The sequence below is a fragment of the Lineus longissimus genome, chromosome 1 (assembly GCF_910592395.1).
Source record: "Lineus longissimus chromosome 1, tnLinLong1.2, whole genome shotgun sequence".
Lineage (NCBI taxonomy): Eukaryota > Metazoa > Nemertea > Pilidiophora > Heteronemertea > Lineidae > Lineus > Lineus longissimus.
In genome coordinates, this window is record NC_088308.1 from 5151200 (window position 1) to 5178089 (window position 26890).

Here is a 26890-nt window from a genome sequence, read left to right on the forward strand (position 1 = left end):
TTGATGGTCTTGAAGCTGGACCTTGGGTAGATCCTACCAAGTGATGACACACCCAGATAGACTTCTAGATGTCAACGTTGGGACCAACTTAGACCCCCTACAAACGTATTCTATGTAATAATGGCCACACTCAACTGTGAAGAAAGCACCTCCAGGATTGTTCTGTCTTCACCCCAGACGTTTAGTTAAGTAGACTACCTGCAGATGGCACTGTCGCATAATGAATTAATCCGCAGCTATTTGAAGTGATTAGGTTGTTTATTTTTCACAGTTGTTTTCATCACCATGGCTACTATAAAACTTAACTCGTGTGTCAACTGATTGTGGAAAACTGTTAATATAAGGAGATTATCCCATATAACTGTGACAATGTCCAACAAATTGATGACCTATTTTAGCGGAATAGTCAACAAGTGTCTGTGTTGTTCGGCTCCCAAATTATAAATATTTGCAAACATTACAACATGAATCAAAGATAGTGTGATAATTATCGTCCGATTTTACCCAACCCTGCCGTCCAAATAGCATGGAATATTATGGAGAATATAACAAACAACGAAGAGAGACTTAGACAAGTATTTGACGTCTGTGATCCGCAAAACAACGGTTATATCACTGTTGAAAAGTTCATCAGTTTGGCCAAGGACCATTTTGGTGCAGATGAAGAGGGGGAGGTACTGACATTTCATTTGTTTACATTCTTGTGGCTTCATGTAATGTTGTTGTTTGTGTTTATGTATTGTTTATGTACCGTTCCAGATACTCGCAGTCGCAGTGTCCTGTTTTGGAGGGACATTAGACAGACATTCTATTGCTAGATTTCAACACGGATCAATTTAGAGATTGTGACTTTGTTCTGTCCTGGTAGGACATACATTTCAAGGCAGTAGAAACCTTGTTAAACTCATCACTGATCTATTTTAACGTTGTGACATTGTCATTGTCATTTCCCTGAGTGACATTCTCAGTTTATCAATCTATCTTTAGGTTGGGGTCCACCTAATGTGCGTCCAGAACTCTGTTTGCGCGTCCGGAGCGCGTCCGGAAGAGAAAGTGCGCGTCCGGAACAATTTCCTATGTAAATATGAACCTATTGTTGCATTAGATGGCTTAAATAGCATTTTAATTCCATGTACAGAAAATAAAATTGCAAAAAATCTTTTTGGTGACTTTGTATTTTACAATTTTCAGCGAGGTGGTTAATTACTAATGCCATACTCATATCCCAACTTCCTTACGCGCCTTCTGTTGTGGTCGTCTAAGTCGGTATGAGTTTGTCTGGGATTTGATGGCTGTGTAACCTCCAAATCACTCCGCTGAAAATTGTAAAATACAAAGTCACCAAGGAGATTTTTTCCAATTTTATTTTCTCTACATGGAATTAAAATGCTATTTAAGCCATCTAATGCAACATTAGGTTCATATTGACATAGGAAATTGTTCCGGACGCGCACTTTCTCTTCCGGACGCGCTCCGGACGCACAAATTGTTCCGGACGCGCATTAGGTAGACCGTTAGGTTGTGACATTGTCCTGTCCTGGATAAGAAGTCCCAGTCATATTGTCAGATCCCTTGTTGGTTTCTTGAGACTCAGTCTCAGTGTCTCCAGTCTCTGGCATCTGTTGTTTCTCTTCAGGAACTTGATCAAATCATTGAAGTTCTTGATCCACAAAGAGATGGCAAGATCCATTTTCAAGACTTTTGTGTAGGTGTCCAGAAAGTATTTGAATTGAATGGTAAGTAGAATTTTAAGATCAAATTTGTCACCACTCATACTATTACACTCCATTCTTGCGACTGGTCTCCAGGAATGAAACATAGACTAGTTGTTTGCTGCATGTACTTGTACCTATTTTAACGTGCATAAAAATGATATTGAATAATTGATAATGATATCTTTCTTACATTCAAGTTTGATGCTATTGTAATGTACATGTACATACATAATGAATGATATAGGCCTATGGACGTTCCCAGGGTACCTATCATTTTATCTGGAAAAACATTACACTGTTGATATCGACATGTAAATATTTGCTAGATGATTTGTTTCATTCTTTTGTCGTACATGAACGCTGGTAACTGATTGATCTGATGTGATAGACTACATTACATGTAGACAGACATGAGAGCGGAAATAAAGCATGGGTGTGGTTACACTGTACATCGTATGCCAGTTGCTGACATTGTTAATGTTAGTGCAATGTATCTTTTGAAACATCCAGGATGATACATGATTTAAAAATCCATACCATAACTAATAGCGAAGTAGAATTTGTATTTATGCTATTCACCGGAATTCGATTGCTGAGATTGACAATAGAAAGGTCTGTTTATGTTTGATTTTACAATGGAAATTCATTCATTCAGTCAATCATGCAAGTCAGCCTTTTACCAGCGATATTATGTAATCATTTCAAAACAAATACTTCATTGGTTTTATTTTCTGAAGTTCATGAAGTTATTCTTTAGAAAACATGATAGAGCCAAAGGTAGCTCTTGCATGGATTAGAATGGTCCACTTTCAAAGGGGTTCATTTATTCAGTTCTGTGCTTGAGGATGTAAGCAACAAACCTGACACACTCATTCTCTCCCCCTTATACACAATTTGGAACCTTCCGAAAGTGAATGAAAATGAATGGAGCAATTTGTGTGTACACCCTTCAGACAGGATCTAGTATTCAAACTATTTGGAAGTAAAAATTCATTGCAATTCTGGAATGTTTTCAATGTTTCTAAAGCTTGATGAACAAACTTCTGATATATTTGTGTAAGAAATTGCTTAAATTTCTCGACACACTTCAAACATTGACGGGCTCGGAACTGATCCAATGGGTTTGCCTCAAGCTGAAAAAGCTGTTGGAAGGCGAACCCGGCCCAAAAATGTCAGCATTTGCCAAAGGTACTATTTCATTCAAAAGATATGATGTTACGTAATGGTGATACTTTGACGTCTTAAAAATAATTTATGACTTCTTGTCTCAACCGTCTTGTCAACTGTTCTGACATCTAAGACCCTGTGAGTCAACCATGTCTGTGAAGAGATTTTAGTGTGAATACAATGATATAACATCATCTAAGTTAGTTGTGTTATGTAAAAATGTTATCAAAATATCTTGTTAACTGTTTTTCAGAGGCCTTACAAAGTCCTTCCATAGGAACAGGACAAAAATTTGGTAGCATCGACACCTTGGTGCATCAAACCCATAGTAGCCAGGAGACTTTAGTTGATGAAGATGCAAATAGTAGCGGGGTAGGTATCTCTCAGTTTTTCTGAGTGAAACTGCAGCTTGATATTGCCACTGATAAAACAGGCTCCATGCAAGTCCTATCCACTGATTGGCTAAAACCATAAATGGTTCCATCGCTGAATATTGATAATGATGATCACTATTCGCATCTCCTTTTCTGATGACCAGCATGGTTTGAATCTCTAAATTCATTCATTTCATTTACTGCTCTAGTCTCATGGCTGAAACACACTTTGCTGCAGAATTGCCCTTGGGAGTTTCAGTGTCAACAAACATAAAACTATTTGCAATGTTTGCAGTCTACCTGTTGCTATGCATCAAATCTGAACAATATATGAAAACTAGCATGATATGAAATGTGCAATACAGCTACGTGTATAATTAATTAACATCACCTCAGGTGTTTGGGTGTGTTCATCAAGTTAGTGGATTTATTGACTCTTGTATTAAGGTGGTGTATGGTGTGTAGATGAATACATTGAACGTGTGGAAGAGTGTCATCATGATCCTGTAGAGAGGACAAGCGTGTGACTGTGAGAGACAGTCACATCATAGGTCCACGCTGTCTTCCCTGACGACAGCTTACACTACAGGCTCACATGCTCTTTCTTGGGAGATGAAAGAACCCTCGATTGCCTATTGGAATGGATTTTGTCAAACTACATGTGTTCTGATACTTGTGCTCTGGACAGTTCTATTGTCCTTGCAGCAGAAATAATCAATAGCAGTAATAACCAGAGTTTTAATGATTGCATTTTATGGCATCAACTTGTCAGTGTTGGATGTCAAATTTGATATCGAAAGGTCTTTTTGATAGTATGAGCACTATTCAGCATTATGATAATTTTCATCTCAAAAGTTTGAAATCAATTTCGTCTTCGCTCTCCAAAATGTAGCCTTTTCATTGAGTTCTATTGTTCACATAGCTCACAGTCATGGGATGACATACATTATTCATAACCCTGGTCCCGGAGAGTTTGCTTTGTGCCATAATGAATATTTGTGCTCTCTGAAGTTTGATGTGCTGTGTGTGTTGCATAAAGCATGTTATAAGAGGTTGGAGAGCAGGTGGTCGTGTGAATGAGGTTGGTGGTAGTGTGCAAACTTTCAACGTGTTGTCTCTAGCAATATTGTCAGACTCTTTCTGCTCTTTTCCAAGCTTGGCTCAGGCTCTGCTGTTTGAGAACTAAGGCTCGAAGGTGCATGGTCAAATTGTGCAAGCCTGGCACTTCTAGGATATTTGGACTTCTTTTCGTAAATCTGACCCTGGAACATGGATCTTAGGTGTGAAAGCTTCTTGACGGGAACACTTTTTGATGGATCTGAGTGCAGGGTCCTAGAGTGTGGACTCAACTTACCCATTGCTGTGTGAAGCATTTTATTGCTGTGTGAACTATAACATGCACGATTAAAAAAAACACATTGTGAAGCTGCATTATTGTATCAGCAATCATTGTGACTGCTGACATGGCTGACAGAGACAAGGATGAGAATAGTCTCCACCTATGCATGAGGCATACAGTTTTCCCACTGCACTATGCCAAGGTTCAGTGATGTCATCAATGTACCCGAATTCGTTGTCAACATTTGTCAAAATCTCACATCATTCTTTTTGAACTTGGAGTTTCTGAGACCGGATTTCATAAACATTAGTCTAGCGGTTGGTTTTGGGGTCTGTGTGTTGTGCGAACTACTCGGAGATAAGGTGTCATCCATCATTTTGCCAATGGCAGACGGAGCAGATGATACAGCAAAGGATAACGTTTTGGTACATGTATGTTTTCGGGATATAAGACGTAATGGCTTGGTTCACTGTCACAAATCAGTTAGGCACTTGCAACTGGGGTAGAAAAATAAAGTTGAGAGCTGAGCATCAACTACATACATGAAATTGGCAGTTCATTGCAGTACATGTATACCCTGTTGTGAATGCATGGTGACAATTGTGTGCACAGAATGACAGCTTGAGTGACTGAATAATCCATTACCCACGGTTACACGATATAAGATGTTGAAATCTGAATACAGTGTACATGTATGCAGGGCATTGCTTGCATTAAGAACTTTATTCTTAAAAAACCAATGTGGCAATAGAAGGTTATTTTCCAGGAAAGATAACTTATAAGACCAATAAGTGTTTGGTCGATTTTTCAAAAGATACAAACCATTTGGCTTGGTTTCTTAATGATATTTCATCAACACAACTTATTTCAGACGCACGAGACGTCCGAAGTCAGCACATACAATGAGTATGATATGATGACAGATGATGATTCGCCTCAAGCAGCTAATAACGACCATTTGATTCCGTCCATCAACTACCCGAACTTACACACGCCATTCCACGCCAGCTCCGAAGATGATCATGACAGTGCGATAAGTGGTGGATCTTCAGACATCCATCATTATAAGTAAGTAAAAGTACTGTCAGTATAGTATCTGATTCAGATATTCAACAGGCAGGTTTTGCAACCCTTACGAAGGGCTACGAACGACGAAGTGCAGAGAATGTGAAGGTACTTTATCGACCATTTGTTTTAGAAATGTCCACAATTCCTTGTTCTGCTATAGTGTAGGATGATTTTAGTCTCCTGTGAACTGTAAATGAATTAGCACATGACTTGATGACACAACATACCTTTGTAGTGTGTACATCCTTGTTCGTTTAGGACTTGCAAAACCTGACTGTTGTATCTGTAAACGAATGGTTTTCCTGAAGGTTATTTTAATCATTTTCTTTGTGCATATTCTCAAGGGGAAATCATATGTCACCAGGAAGTTGCCAGTTTTGACGGATTCCTTTGCAGTGAGACAATTTTCAACTCATAGAAATAAAGAAGGAAATCCACCTTACTAGTCAGACGAACACCTTGCTTGCATCTTTATAATGATGTAAATCTTCCTGTCTTTGCAATCACTTTTATAAGTCTGATCGGTAGACATAAGTGTTAAGTGGAGTGGACCTCCTGTTTATGAACAATGACAAGAACTGTCCTTTGGGAGGTTATCAAATCAAGTTAAAAGCACTTGGATCATGGGTCATTAGACTAATCGTCTGATATCTCAGCCACATTGATTGTTGATATGCAGTGATAAGGATGTGTTATCATTGTTTTTTCAACTTTTGTTGTCTGTGTTTTTGTTTTTGTTTGATAAGTTTGTTGTGATGTCACAATTGGTGTCACAATATGAAAACATTTGTAAAAATGAAAACATATTGCAAAGCCTAAATATGATTACCGATTTAACACTCGAGTCTGGCTGCATGTATGTACACACTCAATGTAGGTCCACTTTACCACATGTGAAAGTCAATAATTTGGCATACCTGGATTTCAGCCTGCTCTCAAAAGTAATAGTGGCCAATTATTTTAGGGAATCAAAATATCTGCTATACAATTTGTACAGAATGAGTGGGGAGTGCTCTTCGAGATATATTGTTGGCCTGGGGAGGGGAGGCTTATATTTTGACATGGTTACAGGTTGGATGTGTTGGAAGTGGTGTCCAAAGCCTGCGAGATCAATTTTGATACATGTATCAAGTTGATTTCAAGATTCGGTATCTCATAGTCGTAATAGGCACTAGCCCCTCACACCATGTCAGGAACAAGCGCAACGCAAACCAATTATGGATATTTGAATTTGGATACCTATCCTCGAATATGTCCAAAAGAAATTCTCATCCCAGGCATGCCAGGTTTGTAAAGTGATCAATAGTACTGAACAATATTGGACAACATGTTGGAACTGTTTAGTTCCACCATTGGTACGCATATTTCGAATTCTCCGCGTATTTCATGGAGTCTTTCCGGAGTGAAGTCAGCTGGTTTGTTCAGGGCTACTACGTTTCTGCGAAATGGATGAAAATAAGGTCATTTTGATTTTTATGTGGACCTGGAAATTCCTTGGAAATCATATGTCCCTGTGATCTGAATCTCAGTCAAGGAAACTTAATTTCTGTTTCTCTTTAATTCTTACATGAAATAAGTTTGTGATTGGTTTGGTTTCCGGACAAATATTTGTGCAAAGCAGTGGGAAAGTTCTGTACTTTTATGGACAGAAATTGGGAATTATTAAAGATGGGATATTTGAAAACCCGAATATGGCCTAGGGTGTTGACCAGTGATACATGTAATACAAATAGGGGAGAAAGCAGATTAATTAAATCAATATTATTCTCTGCTGTATTCTGTTCTGAGAATCTAATAACCTTGAATTTTGGATATGTTGTCCCTGCGCTTCCTGACAAGCCGGATTTAAATCATTCGAGTGCATGAAGCTAGTTCTCCTGAATGTATTGACGCACACACGACTGTCATTCATTGTCAGTGTCACTCCATACATGCTTTCACCAATATCGTAATTATGTAAACCTATCAGTGAGTTCCTCGTGTTACCAATGGTAACCTAGCAACCAGGTACACAATCTCTGCAAATGGCGGACAAATATTGGTTTTTCGTTACCATGGCCGTATGGTTAGAGATGTAGAGGTTTGGGTTCAGTGGGCGTTGTTCTTGTTGCTATATTGAGCAATGCTTCATGGGGTTTTAACTTATTAGAGCCAGACGGCATCTTTTTTACCCGAGTATAGCATATTCAGTATCTTCCCACTGTAAATAATGGCGTGGGGTGCTTTTGGTTTTAACTTAACATGTGGTGACATGCGGAGGAAACACACACTGTCAAAGAGAATCGCCCTTTCATCACATGTGTATACTGGGACCAACCGTGAATCGAACCTGGGACCAAGGTGACAGGCACTGATGTTTCCGCTGTGCCACTCCGTGGCAAAAACATTACCTAAAGTACATCGATCAGCTTTTCGTCTTCGGCTGCAGGTGAAAGTCTTTAATCATCAAAGTAGAAAAAAATATACAGAAAATGTCTTGCGGTTGTAATATCCAATTTCATTCAGGTGGCACAGTGTAGGTGTTGCCATTTAAAGTGCAGATTTATGGAATCGCTGTACCAATCACACATTTATAGATCGGGCTTAGTCCGGTTGTCATAGAAACTGGGAGGCTCCCATCGAGAGATCGACAATGTGATAACAGGAACTATTGAATATAATGCTATGCCCACCTTGGGTTGTCGATTTATTTATTAAGCGGGGACTTCTCCCACATACATGTACAAGATAGAAAGTTTGATGTCAGAGTACAAGCTAGACTGGCAGCCAGTTTAAAATCTTCGAAGATTAAAGAAACATGGTTACATTGTATGTCAGTTGTGATGTAGGTTCTGATTTCTACCTCTGAGACAGTTTACATGAGCATGGCGGTGTATTCCAAAAGTTAAGGAATATCCGCATCAGATCATTTCAAGCGATGTCTATCAGCACTGAGAATTTTCTCTGTCACATTCAGCAATTTTGCTCAAAAAGGGGTCTGTTTGCCTGAGCCTGTTGAAATTGAGGCAAAGTTGTTGAAACCTCGCGGCTGCAACATTAATAAAACTGTTTGTGATTCACCTAATAAACACTGTAATATTGTGTTCTTGTTGTATCTTTCAGACCTGAATTTGAAGTGACTGATGAAGAAGAACACTTTGAAGACTACGGAGAAGTTGAATCTGACGCGTCTTTTAGTGGACAGGAGAATGAACAGTTAACTAGTAAACCACCATTGAGGTGAGTCGAACATTAAGATCTAAACTCGAATCTTTTTCACTCTCCGGGAAGCCTTGGAATTGGGGCAAAAAGCTGCTTGTCTTAGAAGATTAACCCTTGTTGGTGTCCTTGATTTAGAGCGTTAGAGTCATGTGATGAGCAATGTTTTTTTCAACCATGGGCTTGAAGTACACTTGGGGTTGCTTGGTGTTCATTTTCATCAAATCATATGATTGTGTCTTCACTGACTGCTTTCTGAGCAAAATTCTCCATGCCTGCTTTTACTGGCATTATCACACACAATATTGAAGATCTTTTTTTGTTGCCGGAGTCAAATAGTTTTCAATTGGGCTACATGGTGACAAAGCTACTAGTCCATGTACAGTGCGATGTTGTACTGCATGATGCCTTGTCTTTCTCATGTACATTTCTATCAAAAGTCGTAAACCCTGGTAGAATTGTTGCTTTTGCTCTTGACTACAGGATGGCAGAGCTTTTTATTAAGGCCAGGGTGGTTTCAAATGATATTGAACGAAAATTAAAATACAACTACCATATTCTAGCAACCCTGTCAATAGTAACATTATCTTGAATGTAGCCTTCTTGAACTCTATACTTCTCTCCTCTTTCACAATATAGTGACACAATTAGACCACGCCGAGATAGAACGAGAGCAACTTGGACGTCCCACCGCCCTAGGCGACTCAGCTGGTACAGATCTTTACTCAATTCTAGGCATCATGTCGCTTCTATGTAATCATTTATTTCGTAGCTTTGGTCACTTTTGTTGCTTTGTTTTACCATTGGAAGCTTGGAGTGAAATCGGGTTCTATGAAACATGCTAGCCCCTGAAAGCATCTGCCAGAAGGCGTACAAGGCTGGGTTTATATAAGGTTCACGTTGTCACATGTATGTAACGTGTCACTTTTCACATGTCGTTCGTGACATGAAGAACAAAAAGTTATTTTCAAATATTTGATTCAAGGTGTCACTTATCACCCTCACGTCGTGTCTTGTCATGTTTTCAAGCATGTTATTGACAAAAGTGCTTGTGACAAGTGACAATTGACCCATGAACAGAACACGTGAATCTAAGGTAAACCCGGTGTGGCGATACTGGGTAGGTGCCATCAGGATGGATGCTGGAGCTTGGTCGAGGCTCTTAAAGTGGTGAGGGCAAGTCAGTGAACCCTTGATTGTCTGCCATGAGATGAAACTCATAAATGTTGGGAGGGGAGGGAGGTGCACATATAGGCATTGTTAGAGCTGCTTCCAATAGGATTAGATGAAAATAACAGTTTCAAGTGTGGGAAGTGCAAGGATTCTTGCTGATTGAGAGGTGCTAAATATTTGTTTTACATGTAGGTGTACATTAGTCATAGGTTGGCGACTACTTCTGCTTTCTTGACCTTAACTCCATATCATAGAGAAGTGTAGGTGTTAGGTCATCAATAAAGCGCAACCCTGGCTTAGATAGATGTTATGCTCCCAACCCATCAATCTGAGAGTGTTTTTAACCCCATCCCGCCTCAGTCCGTGTTAGACAAACGTTATTCCGACAGACACGCCCTGTCCAACTGACAAGAGACTGATGGATTGTCATTGAACTGACTGACGCTCATTCTGGAAACAGCTGTTCTGAACAAATACAAAAAACTATTGATCTTGGACTTGCCAAACAAAGACTGACATCCAACATGTACAGTATCATAGACAAAGAAAATTCGTCAGTAGGACTGCATTGATGTCAACTTCTGGATTTGTTTCTTTTTATGAGGGTTTTCCTACATGTATATCGAGAGAAATGATATATTCACAGCCGACGTTAATCTTTCCTTCTGAATCCATATCTTTGTGTGTATTCTGTGTCGTTCTTGCCTGTGGTGTGCTTATCCTGACGAAATTACTCTTTATGAACCTGACCAGTCAAATCAACTTAGAGGGTGGACAAAGTTTAGCATTATATTCAAGGTATAGTTAGTGTGTTAATTCATATTGCTCCCATCCCCCCCAGAAAGTTATATTAGTCAGCTCTAGTATTGTGTATTATATCAATACAAATTTGATATACACCATTGCCTTTTAATAATGGCTTATAATAATGAGATTTGGACTGTTAGGCCTATTTTGGCCTGATATGGTGTGTGTATTTTGTTTCTTACAATTGTGTACTTTTCTCAGTGTTGTACCAGTCTGACTAAGGTTATGGTTATGACTATGGCTATAGACCTACTGAAATTTTCTTAGGCTATTTCTATGTTTGGACGGTATGAAGTAAGCATTTTGTTGGTTGAATTTGGTGAGGTTTAAATAGCTTTGGTGTGATGATGGGTGCTCAGCTATCAGAGTTATCAGATGTCATCCCAGTTTGCCAATCTATGCTACACCGTTTATTCCATGCCACGTTACTATCGGATTTACGTCTCCGTATTTATTCCATCTTCGATAAATCTGTGGAAGACGACTTATTCAAAAACTCACAAATGGGATGATGGCCCGAGTCCTGCTGACTTAATAGCAAGAATTCCTCTTATAGCGATATGTTAACCAATTTGTTGTTTTTGGATAAAACTATCTTAGATTGGCAAAATGATGTGACAATAGCTGAATAGGTTAGGCAAGTAGCGGTTAGCTTCGCTCAAGCTATCAAATTGGTGGACTTCTGCATGTAGTGCTTTGCCATAAGATTGGATTGACCGACTTGAGAGTGAGATTTGTATGTTTTGGTCTGTTCACGATTATTCGTGATCAAACCCCTATATCCCTTTTGATTTTACTGATCCCCTTAAAACCCTTTCAAGTTTTATCCCATCGTCTTCCCATCCAGACATCACTGTTGTAGTGAGGGTCTGGCATATTTCGCTTTAAAACCTCATCTTTTGATTGAAATTCATATTGTCAAAGATATTTGATATCGTAGTTTGTCATCATTTTCAAATTCATTTATTTGAATACTCATGTGCTCCTGTTACCTACTTTCTAATTCATAGAACCTTTCTCTTTCAATCATTTAGAATTTTTCCTTTCAAAATGTTGTACTTTATGGTATTTCAACCATCGTTTTATAACTAATCGTCTGAGTTCTTATCGTAAAACCTTGTGAGATGAGGATGCCAAAACTCTTTTACTGTGTCGCAATTTGGAGATCAAATGTAGCCTGCCTCACTTGAGTGATAAAATTGGTGACAAGAAGGTGTGGTTGAGTGGGCACAATGTGCTGTCCTCTCGGCCATCAAAAGGGCCCGGCATGAAATGGGAATTTCAAACAATCTGTTGTCTGTAAATCTACCCTGGTCCAAGTAGTCGACACAGCAAAAGAGTTACTGTTCCATTATTTGTATTTGCTTTGACAGTTTAATCTTGAATCGTCTCTGTTTCTTGCAGTAACCAGACTTGGAGAACCTCACCATCCCAGTAAGCACAGCATGTGATGTAAAAAAAGTGCCATATCAAGTTGTTGGTTGTTCATTGGGCTGGGTCAAACCAAAAGCTTTCTACAAATAATTCCTCAGAATCTAGACATAATTCTGTCACCCTTAATTTTTATTGAGTACAAAAGTATCAATTGTAGTGATTCGGTTCTTGCCACAATTGATATTAAATCCTTCTTTACCGTCACTTGAGATTATCTTTTTGACACTGGATGAACCCAAAGAGATATTTTTTCGAAACTTTAAAAATCTCGTTATATTCTGAGGAATATTCATTGGTCTGGTTTATAGTCACTGTTAAATTGTGACAATTTTATCCCCTTATTTGAAACCCGTCCGGCTCCACCCTTTTCGATTTCATATTGCCTTCACACGGTTTGAGAGATATGTGTCATGTTGGGATGGGCCAATTTTGTCTGTCTCCATCCTGGCTGGTTTTTTAGCTACCCGGTACACGTATTGCAGTCCCTTCCCTGCTTCAGTGGGACAGGAGGATAAGGTGTCTGCACATTGACAATAATTGTATGTCTTTGGAATGTGGATGCGTGATGGACGTGATATATTTCATCATATGATGGACACTAGAAAATAGGGTATTTCGGTGTGGGAGGACTCAGTAAGGAAAACCAGAAAGTTGTATCTTATAAGATTCAGGTGATATGATTTTCTCAGGCATATAGAAAATTCTCTATCACTTCAAAAATACTTTTAGTATGAGATGTTGTGCAAATGAACTTGGGTAGTGTTAATGGTGTTCTCGACAGAATAATCTTGTGTCAGTTAAAGATTTTTCCCCAAAATGATATGCATCCTATTCCTGATCCTGTAGAAAGCCGTTTTAACTCTTGGCCAATGGATGATCATGATCTTCTCTATTGCTGTACGATGTCGGTGTTGTTTTCTATGCTTCAAGTGAATGCACTAACAATATTGTGACAGGTTTCACTCACTTCAGTGTGGGCAGAATCATGACAAAGCAATGTATTTGAGACCTATTTTTCACAGTTTTCAAGGGATGTATCTTGGCGCTATAAAGTTTCCAGTCCTTGAAATTTGCAGCGAGATGAATCTGATGTGTAGGAGTGTATTCACCAGGCCAAAGTTTGTCATGATTCTTGTCCACAGAATATCTCTCTTGACCAGACAGTCTAGTCATAGATGTAGCCTTCTTTAAATAGCTGATATTCCTCCGTGGTGCAGCCCTTTTAAACGGGGTCAAGCATCTTCACACACATGACGTTGCGCAAAAATGCAGTCGATGACACCTGACAAAAGCAATCTGATTCTTTCCTGTGTCATGACTTGATGATTTCTTGACATCATGCACCAACCACTGATGACCATTCCAATACGATAATTAAATTTATTTGTGTCAGCTTCAATGTGTGGGAACAGGACATCATGTCTCTTGACCAAGTCAGGTGCTGCACCTTAACAGAGGAATACAGTTTATTCACAGGATTCTAGAGTCCGACATCTATCTTCATACATGTAGACAAAATGAGTATCTTCTTCACAAAATTGTAATATGATGTAGTTTTGATCTGCACTACATGTTTATTGCCATTTTTACGGTGCCTTAATATGTCTAAAGGGGTCCAGACTATGCATATACTGGTACTGTGCACATATTCGGAAAAAAACTTATAAAATACCTAGAACCTAAAGTATCAGATAACTTGAACACATCTGGTCAAATTTTTCAAGAACACTTTGAATACCGTCCTATAGAAACACGTATTGATTTGTATTTAAATGTAAACATCGGTTTCCTTGTACATATATCATCATACAAATGCAAGGGCTTGATTCTGTCAATAATAAGTAAAGTATTGACGTCATCTGATATTTCTATGCATTTATGCCGTTCTCTAATTGCAATTGATGCCTCAAGTGAGACCTGGGACTTAAAACCCTTGACCCCAGATATCGCGGAGAGATCAGTTATGGTACATATTTCAAGACTTTAGATGAAAAAGTATGAAGCGATGTGTTCCCCTTGTAGGCCCTTTTGTCCCCATGATGAAACTGAGAAATTGCCCAGCTGAACTTGTAATAAGATGCAGCAGTGCTCTCAGTAAAGCACCTTTTTTGTGCGTCTAGGGAGATCCATGTACGGCCGGGTACCTTTAATCTATAAGTGTCTCTATCTGCACACCCAACATGTTTCTCCCACTTAAATGACCCATCAACTATCTAGTGCATGCCTTTTCACATTTCCACAGCACATCTTCTGTCTGTTTAAAACCAGCAAAAGATATTTGTAGTTTGACACCGGTTCAAATCCTCTGGCACCAATATCTTCAAACTTGACCCACTTGTGCTAATCCCTGGGGTACGGCAGTATTGGCAGACTTCCATCATGTATTCTGCTAAAAGTACAACTTTGGCATCATTTTCTCATGTTTTGCCTGAAGATATATGTGATACAAATAGGTTACAAAACATGTTTTGGGGATTAAATATCTCATGTGATCTTCTAATAGTTCTGCAAGATTGAATGATAAAATTATCGGCAGATCGGGGAAATGATAAAATTAATGGGAAATGATAAAACTAAAGGAAATGATAAAACTTGAGGGTCAAAAGTTAGATAGTGATTTAGAATTGCATGCAACTTTAATATTTTGTGTAAACTTAGTGTTCATCTTTTGCCTTCTTTACATGTGCATTGACATGCATGGTACAAAGGTCAATGAGTATATTTGTTATTTCTTTCTGAACCATGTTGAAATAAGTTTGACGATACCAGTGACCTCCTGGTTCCCCTGTCAAAACCCTGCAGTCTCAAGCATTGATGAGATGATGTGTAAGTCACTTGGATTTCCAATCAGAATTTCTTTCCTTTACTTTCCGACATGCTCGGATTGCGATAATGTTTTTTTGCACCAGTAATCAAACTAATGAACCTATACCAGTAAGGCTTTTCTTCTGCTTTTCAGCATTCCTTTCCCAGGTCCTGTCATCCACTGCAAGTTATCTTAGTTTTGCCAACAGTTGAATTTTTCTAGGAGAACATCCCTTAACAATATTCATACCATTGAATGATTCTTATGTTGAGTATTTTCCCCTTCTCCTTCCTCAGCCCTGTGGCCAAAGTCTCAAGAATCGGACTGTCTTCAGCGGCCTCTGCTACGTGAGTACTAAACCAGATATGTGCTACTCTGATGAATGCATAAAATTGACGAGACTTATACAGCACTGCATCAAATTGGTGTCAATCCATGAAAGCACTTTGCCGTGTTAGGGTTGGTCCCCTTCTAGTTTAACCTCGAATAAGAAATTCAGCGACCCATTTACTGTACATATATATTCTAGTATTTGATGATAGAAAACAAAAGGGCCATTACAACTTGTCCAATTTTAAGCTTTTTTCAGGGAGAAACTTCTCCTTTCTCAGTCAAGTATCACTTTATCTTGATCATTTGTTTTTACTTTTCAGTCACCTCCTTAATTCAGCCAACAGCAGTCGAAGGAATAGCCTCACTGAAGCCGATTTCTATTCAGAGGGCATCCTTGAGATAACCGACAAGGTAAATAAACAAGTCCATCGTCATGGTTACGCAGCAAGCTATGTCAACAGTGTGACAGAGGTTGGATGTAAATTCGATGATGTATTGCCGCTGATTCAATATAAAAATGGGATGTGGCCCACTCAATGACCATGATGGCTTTCCACTTCTTTATTAAGAGGAAATGCTTCGACAAGTCTCGTCTTGTTACAAGGTCTTGTTAATAGATCAGTCAAAGTGGACGGTCATTGAAAGATAAGATTTTAGAAAGTTTTTTGGCCATGACAAAAGAGGATATGTCATGATAGTATGCTAGTGATCGACATGTACGTATTGGTATTAGTTTTGTCTGCTACTGTCAGGATGGTACCCTCATAAAGCTTCATTGATATTATTTTTTGATTGCCGCCATTCTTTGCTTTCAGGTTAAGAAGTTAGAGGAAAAATTTGCAGTTGAAATTCGTGATTTATCAGATAACCAATTGAAAAGTGATCACAAGGCGTATAAACTTAAAGAAGAAAATGCAGTTCTTGCTGACAGGTAAGCTTATCAGGCTAGGTGGAGGTATTTTGACAAAACACCAACTCCGAACCAATGCAAAAAGGGGAGTTCTCCGCTCAAATATATGGTATATATGTCACATCCTGAACTTTGAGTGAGTCAGTATGAAATATGAGCCATCTGTGGTCCCTTGTCCCTGGTATCTCATGTGTTCAAGGACTGGTGCCGGTGGTATCCATGAATTCATCATTTGTCAGGCCTTGGACCTCCCATTCTCTGGTCTTTCTCCTCGAAATAACAAATTGATATTTATATTGTGGTAGCTGGAAAACATTGTCACTGCTGTGTAACCTATATGGCTGTGATATAATGATGATAGTGCAGCATGATGTATATTCTATTCTACTTTGAAAAGGTATTCCTGGAAACCAGCTGTGTACACTTGCTGGAGTGTGTTGCTAAGCATCCATGTGAACATGTGTATTCCTGGCCATATTAAGGGGTCCCTGGCAAAACAACCTGAGTCCTTTATTCATTAACAGTATTCTCCACAAGGGCATTTCTCAGGGCAGCCCACCCTACCTTGGAATAGCCACACTACCTTGCTTTAGAAGTTTGTAAAGGGTGTCTGTAAGGAGGGCCACCCTGCCTTAAATATTTCAGCGTTATTATTCTGATAATGTTCAGGTTTATGCTGAGCAAAAATTCAGTTATATTTGACCTACATATTTGAAACTCGTTTCCAAAGTGTTAATTCTGTAAGTTCTTTGCTAATCTTTGCACAGCCCATGGCAAGTGTTAGTCTTCATTTCTAGGACAAGATTCTATATGATATCTGCTTATAAACAGGTTATTCCCACAATGATAAATAGACACATGGACCTATTGCTATGCGAACTGTTTTGTCCCGAGGGGGTCCCTAACAGAGAGCTTTATTGTGTCATGCTAATACTATTCTAATTGCAAACACGCGGGGTTGGACTTGTATTTATTCTAAATGTAGTGCATACGAAATGAAATATTGCTTTCATGTGGTTGGGCCTATGATGGATTTCTGAGAAAGTTTGATATTTGTACTTGCTTAGGGCATGGAGGTATTATTACCTCCATGCTAAGGGCATGCTGTTGTGTAAATAAGGAAGTGCATGTAACGTGTGCTTACGAAATTTTGTCAATAAACAGAATAGACAAAATTCCTTCTTTGGACCAAATCAGTTTGTTTCTGACGATAAACTTGCCAATTTTGTGTGGAATTGTTGCTTGAAATCTTTTGAGTCTGTTCAGTCATTATGCTTCTTACTCTAAGCCCTACTCTCATGCGAGTTCCTCTGATTTTACATTGTAATGCCAATGATAGAAGGTACATTATCAAAGCCTTTGCATCTGGTTCCACAGTTGTCCAGGTGGTGGCAGCACCTCCCAGTGACATAATGATTCATTCTGCAACAGCTGGTGTTAGCTGGTGCCTCCCTGGCTGATATCAATATTCTCGTAATCTATATGCGTATGTCTCGTTATTTTCAATGGTCGCAGTGAGTCATTGGGTGGACTGGTAGTGTACGAACGTCATAAAGGCCTTACCATTGAATTGTTGATGAGGATATTCTTTTGTAGTGTGCGTCATTCAATTGTTTGTTACTTGACTCTTTAATTCAGTGATCTGGGTTGACATTTTTTTGCCAAAGGGGGGGGGTTAAATTGCATGTGTAGAGCATCCTTGTAACCAGAGTTTTTGCTAGACCCCCTGAAGCTGGTATGACAACATGCGCGGGTCATGCTGTGCCCTGTTACCCTATCACACATTTTTTGGTACAAAGATGCTCTACACTTGTCATCGGGAGTTACCCCCCCCCCCTGGGATTATTTGTTTTTGGAACCTTCTGCCATCAATGGGGGTACATGGCACTATCAAAACGGATATAGAATCACTTTTTTCTTGCAAAATCTAAAAGGAAGTGTTAACAGTCCTGATAAAGCTAACTTGGTTCATGAAAGCTGCGTAGATGTTTCCCAGTTGTATTCATTTCTCTGTTGTTTTCCCTCCAGGGTGCACATGCTCGAGGACCACCTCCAGCACGTTGAAAAGAATGCAGCGGAACGGTTAGAATTAGAAGAACGGAAATCAAGAACAATGGTGGCTAAAGTCGGCGACCTATCACAGGAGCTAGAACTTCTCAATACAAAGTAAGGGCCACAAGACTTTTGGCCAGATCATTTTGAAGATTAAATGTATCAGTGACGAATTATGTACAAGTACCTTAACAGCGCTCATGACTCAATAGCCATAGTGTCCACCTCTACCCACTCTACCCAGTGTGGAGTGCCTCGAGAGTCATACCTAGAACCACCTAATTAAGCATGATGCCCTAACCACTTTCCCTCTGATCTCCCTGTACTCTGGAATTGGAATTTTGCTTTGCATTTCATAGATTTATGTATTAAAAAAATATCCCATTTACATGTCTCCTTTTAAACTTCCTTTGTTGCAGAATGACGTAAGTTTGAAAACTGCAAGGTGATCCTGTGAATAATGAACGCTAAGCTTAACATTGATAAACAACGCTATCAGATAACAAAATGTGAACTCCTTGTCCTTGGAGAGTGGTACTTCCCCGACCAGGCTTTGCTATTCCATTTCTGTTTCCCACTTCAAACCCTGTACTGATGTTTTCACTCTTTGGGCTGGCTAAGAATGAAATTTATCTCCCAGACGATGTATCAGCTAAATGTATATAGTATTATAAGACGTGAAAGCAAACAGACGAAATGATTATCAACAAGTTCTCGAACACATTTCAGTAGTTAATGTCAAGTAAGAATTTCACTGCTTAATACTTGTATATATCGGCAAGAATTAAAAACTCGGCATTGGCTATTTGTACTTGTAGTAAACATTTAACTCATCTAACATGTTGGTTTCGGTGCACAGGGGAGACCTCAGTTGCAAATAGAACCGGTGGCTCTTTCTTTAGGCCGAAATTCTATCAGATTGAACAGTCCTGTTTCTGTAAAAGATTAGTTGTACATGTATATTACAAACTTTTGAATTGCAAAGCAAAATGTCCCAACCCAGCAGTGTTCAAACATTATTTAGCAGTGTTAAAAAGCATATACTGGTCCCTTCACTGAAAATTTTCCTTGTTTTTTGCGTTTGCGAGTGATTCCCACCATAAGGCACCCGGCCGTGCCTCATGCCATCACTGCTTGCCTGCCAAGATATGATATTGCTTCCAAGTGACAATTCAGGCTCAGCCTATTACTGTAGTTTTTGCATCAGGCAACTGACTGGCATATTCCTTTGATGATAGCAGTCGGCCTCCCATTTTGTCTTCAAATTGGGGATGTTTAGGGGCCCTTCGCTGAACTCTGGCTTCACTTTAATAATTTGATACCTCACCTGGCAATCACGCAATCCCATAGAAACCAGAACATTGATGATAAATTACTCAAAACTGAGACTGGATTAGTGATCTTACTGGCATACGGTCCTTGCCAAATGCTTTGGCCTTGTCTGACTGGCTGACAAGCAATCACTCATGACTTTTACTGACATTTCTAAATTCTCGATGTTAATTATCTTTTTTTCTTCAGGTACCTGAGTATGGAAAGGGAAAATATAGAATTGAAATCCCTGACAGATGAATACAATCGCCTTAACATAGTAAGTAAAGTTAAATTGGAAAAATTACTTTTTTTGAAATTTTTATAGCAAATATAATATAGGTTGTTCGGAATTGCGCAAAAATGAAACGCCCACAAATGACTGCCAACCTGAAACACATTTTGAAAAGTTAAAATCTAGTGAAAACTGTATGATACTGTGTTCTTGTCTTCAGGAAAAGCACCAAATCGAGCAAGAGCTTCGCTTGACGCAGAGTGAGCTTACAGAGACTGAGTTTCAACTTGCCAATTTACAAGCAGAGCACAAAGCGCTCTTAGAACACACTGCTTCGTTCGATAAGGAGAGAGAAGTCAACGGAGAGGTAGGTACAACAGTGATGACGTTCCGTTGTTTATCAGAAAGGTTGAGGGCAAAATGTGTGGTGTAGTGGCTTCGGTGAACCAACACGCTCATTGATGATATCACCTTAGGCAAGTTGCTTTACACTTCGATTGCCAAATCCTTTGAGATGTGAAATTGAGATCTATGTGGTGCCTTTACCAGAGGTCAGGGGTCCATTCATGCTGGTCAGGCATAAAATGTAACCTTGACATTGATTTTCCAGCAAAGATAGGAAGCTAACCTTCTTAGATATTATTCGTTGCAGTTATTGGATGAGTTAGGAAAGGAACTGGATGAATTACGAAAATACAAGATAGAAAATGAGCGAGCAAATCGATGTCGGAGTCCCAGCATTACAGAGCTTCCCAGCAGATATAAGGAGCTGGAAACACAGATTAAATCACTAAAAACAGTAAGTTGGGCCAAGAATTTATTATCAATTCTTGGTTTGAATCACATGTACATGAATATGAACATCTGAAAAGAAAGAGGCAGAGAAGTGGCTGGTTGCGGCGGTAGTGGTCATAGTGCTACTGGGAGCAAGTTTTGGTGAAATTTTGTTTCGAAATTGATTGTATTCTTTTCATCTTCAGGAGAACACATGTCTCCGGGAGGAAAGTGACGAGCTCCAAGCCCAGCTCCTGCACAACACTATAGAGGAGGGCAAGGGCTTGCTGCACAGAAATATTTCTGGGAAATCTTTCGCTGATGAGATTGGTGAAATGTCGAAGGAAAAGGTAAGAGTACTTTCACCCCTTGTCTTGTTGTTTCCCTTTGATCTGGCAAGCACTTTTGTTGTTTTTGTTTTTGTTTGGGTGGAAATACTGTGGTTTTGTGCATGATAAAATTTAGTTTCCGTTTGTTTCATTAAAAATTGCAGATTCATTCTTAGTTGGGCATTGAAAAATGGTTGGTTGCTCCCCTTGTATGGCCAATGTTTGTTGAGAGTATTTGTGTCAATGCCAGTGTCCAGGTATAATGCTAACCATCATCACGTATTCTACATGGTGTGGTTTATTAGCAGTTAAATAAAAAATGACATTTGGAGCTTAAGTTCTTGTCATTTTCTTAGTGGATGGCAACAAGCCTATTAGGATGATTGGCAGGTCAATTATAGTTGCAGGGGAGGTACTTCCAGTCCAAAGATGGCTAAAATTTTCAAAAAACTATTAGTGTTTTATTTTCTCATCATTTTCTTCTTAGTATTAAATGCCTATGTTAATTTCTCGGTTTAGCGATCCATCATTGTTGAAATACGACAGAATATGAACAAAGTAAATATCCTCCTTTCCAAAACGCATTCATCTTGACTTCCACGGCTTATTGACTTATCATTTCCAAATCCGCTTCCATCTTTTACTAAATCTTTCTTTTACATAAGGACTCCTAAATTCAGATTTGAATGAAAATTGAAGGTTACTCAGCAGAATTTAAAATAATGTGCTTAATTCTTAATTGGCATCAACCTGAGCATGATATGCCTGAATTTTTGAAATCCTGTGTCCCTGACTATCTATAAATATGCATTGGGAGAATTCTTGCCACATTGTCACCTTCTTCATTTACGTTTTCCAGCTTGCCGAGAAACTGACCGAACAACAGGAAGTCAACCAACAATTGCGGGCGTACGTTGATCGTATTCTCCTGACGATCCTCCAGAAGAATCCGTCGCTCCTAGAAATCGCCACGGCTCAAAAATCGTCAAGTTGACTGGAAGCAAAGAGGAGGGAACTAGGACGAATAGCGGCCGAGTTCAAAATGTTCTTCAAGAAGACCACCAGCTCAAGTGCCAATGAGAAGAAACTGACCACAATGTAATTGATGTGTTCTGTCACTTATCCTAATTGATGATTGACAGGTGAATGATTGACACTTGTGATGACTGCCTGAACGCCCCTCCTCTAATAATTTTGCCAATTAAGTAGGCTTTGACTGACAATATTAATTGTTATAACAAATTTGTAAGACATTACGAATTATTGTTTTCATGGACATAACAGATTTTGATCTGGTACAATGTGATGTATAGTGAATTTTTTATTTAAAACTATCGATAAGTTTTGGCACTGATTGAAATTGGTGCCATTTCTGACAATCAAGATGAGACATTCCATTTTGGGAATTGTTTGCTGGAGTACGATTTTATTTCAAATTTTATGTATATTGTGTTGCTGATCAGAATCATTCTAGAAATCGTAAGGGAATTTGAGAGACTGTTAGTATTGCAAGTGCACTGCATACCAGACTTCATATCATTCATAGCTCCACATGGCCGTCCTCAGACTTTTCACTGCTTCACAACTTGCATATCAAAACGTTATTCCTAGAGACATTCCTTCTCATCCTCCCATAGCAGGCGAGGCCTCCGTGCACTCCAAGTTTATATTAGAAACTGTACGCAAAGACCTGCTCTGGGAGGGTTTTCCACGGAGGAAATTTAAATAATGAACGTCCATTCCTAATCCATCCAACACAAGCCATCCGTATGAAAATCCATCCATAAACAAGTTATTTTCTGTTCCTGTTTCAATTACAAATTCATTAATATGATTGGGGATGTAATTCAGTTTGTGTAAATTTGTCATTAGTATTCAGTAGCATTTTAGTAAAATTGATTCATACAAATTAACATTACATTCCATGATATCGGGGGGGGGGGATAACTGTTATTTCTTCTTGACGATGTAACATGCACCTATTCACATATTGATTCATAGAGAAACATCCATAAATTTCACCTTTCTAGGTATCTGTAAAGTATTGTGTGGAGTTCTGGACACTGATTTTCACAACTTGCATCATTTAGGCATTACTAACCTGCAATCTTGTTCAACGTTATTCCAGGCAAATATGCAAAACATACCTTTCAGCAATGCTATACCATGAAAATATCTGTGTACTTTTAGTGTGCAACTTTTATCTCCCGCGGATACTGATACCAGATAAAAGGACAACAGATCACGATCTGACAGACAATTACTCACCGATGAAAAACTTGTTTTCTCGACAACGAAGAATCCAGACTATTTATTGTATATAATTGTGATATAAGCAATGATTCCGTTGAGTGTGAACAAAAACACTTTCAGTGAGTTACACAATTGATTCAGAATGGTACTGAACCCAGAAGGCGATTCAATTGAAAGAATGATTTATTGCGATCTTCTTAGGACTGATTCTGCAAGGAAGGATTTACTGGTATCCAGTTGGTTTGAAATCCTTTCCGTCTCATGGATGAAAGTCGACCCTGCAGTGGCATGGGAAACAAAATGGTGAGACGATTATGGAACAATTAATCATTATGAATCTCAAGTGAAACAGTCACGATTGGTAATCCATTTCATCGGAGTTTGATAATTTTTTGTGCAGAACATCAATTCATTAAGGAGTGTACAACCAATGTGGATGAATATCTTGTCAAAACATTGTGAATCATGTCAAGGTCATCAAGTGAATCAACGACCTTGACCTCATTTCAAGGTCACCTGCTGGTCATCAGAGACAAATTCCGTGTAAAGATTTCTGTGATTTGATGCTGATTTTTACGATTTTCGCAGAGTGCGGAACCAGATTTTTGGAGGAATTCTAAGAATCAACAAACTGCATGGAGACTGGACTTGATTCTTTATGCCCACTCTGGGCAGATATTTTTTATATAGAATGAATAGGGCAGTCCGTTGTTGAACATTTGTCGTAGGTTGTAGGCGTGGATTTTGTCTATTACAGGTGTGATTTTATACTTAGTGCCATGTAGATAAAGTCAGTGTGTCTAGGAATAGCTTAGTGTCTTTGAGAATGTCCCAAGTCTATATCTCTCTGGAGATTCTTTTGATTTTATTTACCGGTACCTGTATGGGAACAAGTGTACTGAGAACTTTTTAAAAGATTATTAGCCAATTATAGCTGATTATAGTTTTATTTTGAATGGACACATTCTGGCAGAAACACTTGTTTAGCATGTGACAAATTATTACAGAGTATTAAAGTTGCATATACTGTACCTTCAAAATGTGAATGGCTAATTAACTGTTGGAAAAACTCATGCCATATGAAGTGTCCTGTTTCATAGACCTGGCACTGGGGATCACTTAAAGGGGGAATATAGGCAGGAGCTAGGGGGTCAAATTAGTCAACTTTCGAGACGAATATATACTGTTCAGTTCGTGGACAGGGTCTTGTTTGATTCAGACTTAAACATATTTCTTGTACAACCGTGAATAGTTTAAATGGTCTGTGAGACCAGAGAGACCCCTATTGGCAATATTGTCAACTTAATCTGACCTACCAGAGGGATCCCTATTGGCAATATTGTCAACTTAATCTGACCTACCAGAGGGATCCCTATTGGCAATATTGTCAACTTAATCTGACCTACCAGGCTCCGCCTTTAAACCTCAATTGTCCAACCAAATCCATGTTTGCTATTTGGTCAAAATATGTCGATTTGGAATATTCTCTATATGGAGGCCACCATTGGATCACAACTTGTGGAATGCAGCGCGTCTGCTGTATTTTGTGATTTTGTTCATCTGTGTAATTCATATCAGAAAATGGTTTCATTATTCATCATTATTTGATTGTAACTTTTCATCGACGAATTCTTATCTATATTTCCTGCTATTTGGTCGGTTGTAATTTATTAGTTTCAATGACACACATAAGTCAGCTTATTGCCTTATTGTGTCATATACATTTGATTTAACATTGTAGACTTGTCAATTTGTTTTAATAAGGATAGATATCATTTTCGCTAATAACTAAATTTTTGTGTCATGGTTTGGTTATTCAGACTAGGCAGTTGTTAGCACTCTTAGTCTTAGAATGCTATTGTGTAATTATACTGGCACCACTTCCATAAACTCTGACTTGAGAGAGTTGTTTAATGAAAAGCAACAGAGGAAGAACTGTCTCACCAGGATTATAAACCCAGACCTTCCACTTAAAAAGAGGAGAGGTCTCCTGGTCCAGCTGGGAAATTCCTTTGAACCAGATCTTGCAGGAATAATGCCAAGCCACATTACAATTGGTTAAAAATGGTTTGGATTTTGATTTTAATTAGATGTCATTTTAATTGGTCGTCCTAAGTTTTAACATTCCTGTTGGTAGATTTTGCATCCTTGGATCAAATGTCTGGGTTTGGCGTCAAACTTTTTTTAGTACATATGTGTGCAGATGTTAGATCCAAATTCATGCCAAGGGCCCATTGCCACCGATCATGTGTAATTCACTTCGCTTTTAAATTAATAGTCGAAGATTGGTATGAACTTGGATGAGGGCGATAGGACATGTCATTGCAGGATCGGGGTTCTATCATTCATGCACACAGTTTTGCTTTTAAAATGACGTAGACTGATTTGATCGCCTAATATTTTACTTGGAAACGGAAGATGAAGCAATGACCTCAAATGGGATTGTTATTTGTGTAGACATGGTAAATGTAGAACTCCAGATAACTGGCAATCTAATACACCTGTAGATATTTAGGACAGTGCACTAGGTTTTTTCTGATCCGATAGGAGCAAATGAATACAAATATTGTCTGTGAAAATACAAATGAAGTGCAGAACACTTGGTGGAAACAAGCATTTAGCTTTAGCATTAAATTGTTTAGCGTTTCTGTGTGCCGTTAAGTAGTTCAGTATTTACTGGACTGCCTTGGGTATTTGGGACCAAACTTCTTTATAAAAGGGACCAGGCTAAGGCCAATATTCCAGAAGTTGTTTCATGTGAGGCAAGTTGAAATATCAGTTGATTAATGCTGTGTTAAAGTCCATCCATGTTATTATTGAATCAGTCCAGCCAGAAAAATTTAACGTCCACTTTTTGTCCATTCATGATGCTTATGAAAATGAATCTGTCCATAGTTTTAGAATCGTCCATAAACATATCCATTTTACATTTACCGGTAATTGTTATTGTTATACATTTAGAAATCACTTGATGATGCCCTGTTCACAATATGTTTCAACTTCAAGTCATTGAATTAGGTTGAATTTAAGTTTGAAACATAAGCAAAAAGGTAGAATTTCAGTTTGTCACTTGTTACATTGAGAGCTTTTCAGTTCACTTGTTGGCCGAATTCAATGAATATTTTATTTGGGAACAGGTGAAATTCTGACCAAAGGACAGTGAAATAAACTGGTTGAAATGGCCAAATTAAGGTTACTATGAGTTGACAGTGTTTGGCCTGGTCAGGTCAGAATTTGCTGAAATTCGATTTTTGCGGGCACACTTTTGACACTTGACAAGTACACATCATCATTCCAAATATCCGTCAGACGTTATCAATAAAACTGCATCTAGTGTAGGCTATCATGAAGCGCCATGTTTTGTAAATTTGCTGACTTAACTGTAGAAATGTAAAGTAAGTTATGATGAAGACTTATCGATAGAGTTACTTGGAGGGAAGGGGCAGTCCATGCTTCATGCTTATTGGCAGAGCTGAGTCTTGTTGACGTAGAATAAACTGTTTTATACATACAAATGTTTTGTTGTCTTATTTGAGACCACGTGACCTTGCATCCATGTCGCCAATCTGGTTTTCCACCAAGTGTACGTTGGACCAATCTGGTTGTGGTGGC

At 38.7% G+C, this 26890-nt stretch overlaps 1 protein-coding gene across 4 annotated transcripts; it reads left to right on the top strand.

Moving 5' to 3' along the window:
• The first annotated feature begins 458 nt into the window (after window positions 1-458).
• On the top strand, window positions 459-26787 carry LOC135486221 (rab11 family-interacting protein 4-like). Of its 4 annotated transcripts, XM_064768883.1 has the most exons (16): window positions 459-674; window positions 1637-1736; window positions 3136-3254; window positions 5467-5663; window positions 8766-8882; window positions 9501-9572; window positions 12246-12275; window positions 15378-15428; window positions 15735-15825; window positions 16230-16345; window positions 18353-18490; window positions 19898-19967; window positions 20143-20289; window positions 20575-20721; window positions 20903-21046; window positions 21885-26787. In XM_064768883.1, exons 1-16 carry the CDS (start codon window positions 537-539, stop codon window positions 22017-22019), a joined length of 1812 nt encoding a protein of 603 aa, XP_064624953.1. In that variant the 5' UTR covers window positions 459-536; the 3' UTR covers window positions 22020-26787. The 4 variants fall into 4 exon arrangements, with proteins under 4 accessions (XP_064624953.1, XP_064624961.1, XP_064624967.1 ...); XM_064768891.1 differs by lacking the exon at window positions 12246-12275; XM_064768897.1 differs by lacking the exon at window positions 9501-9572.
• Window positions 26788-26890: the final 103 nt, after the last annotated feature.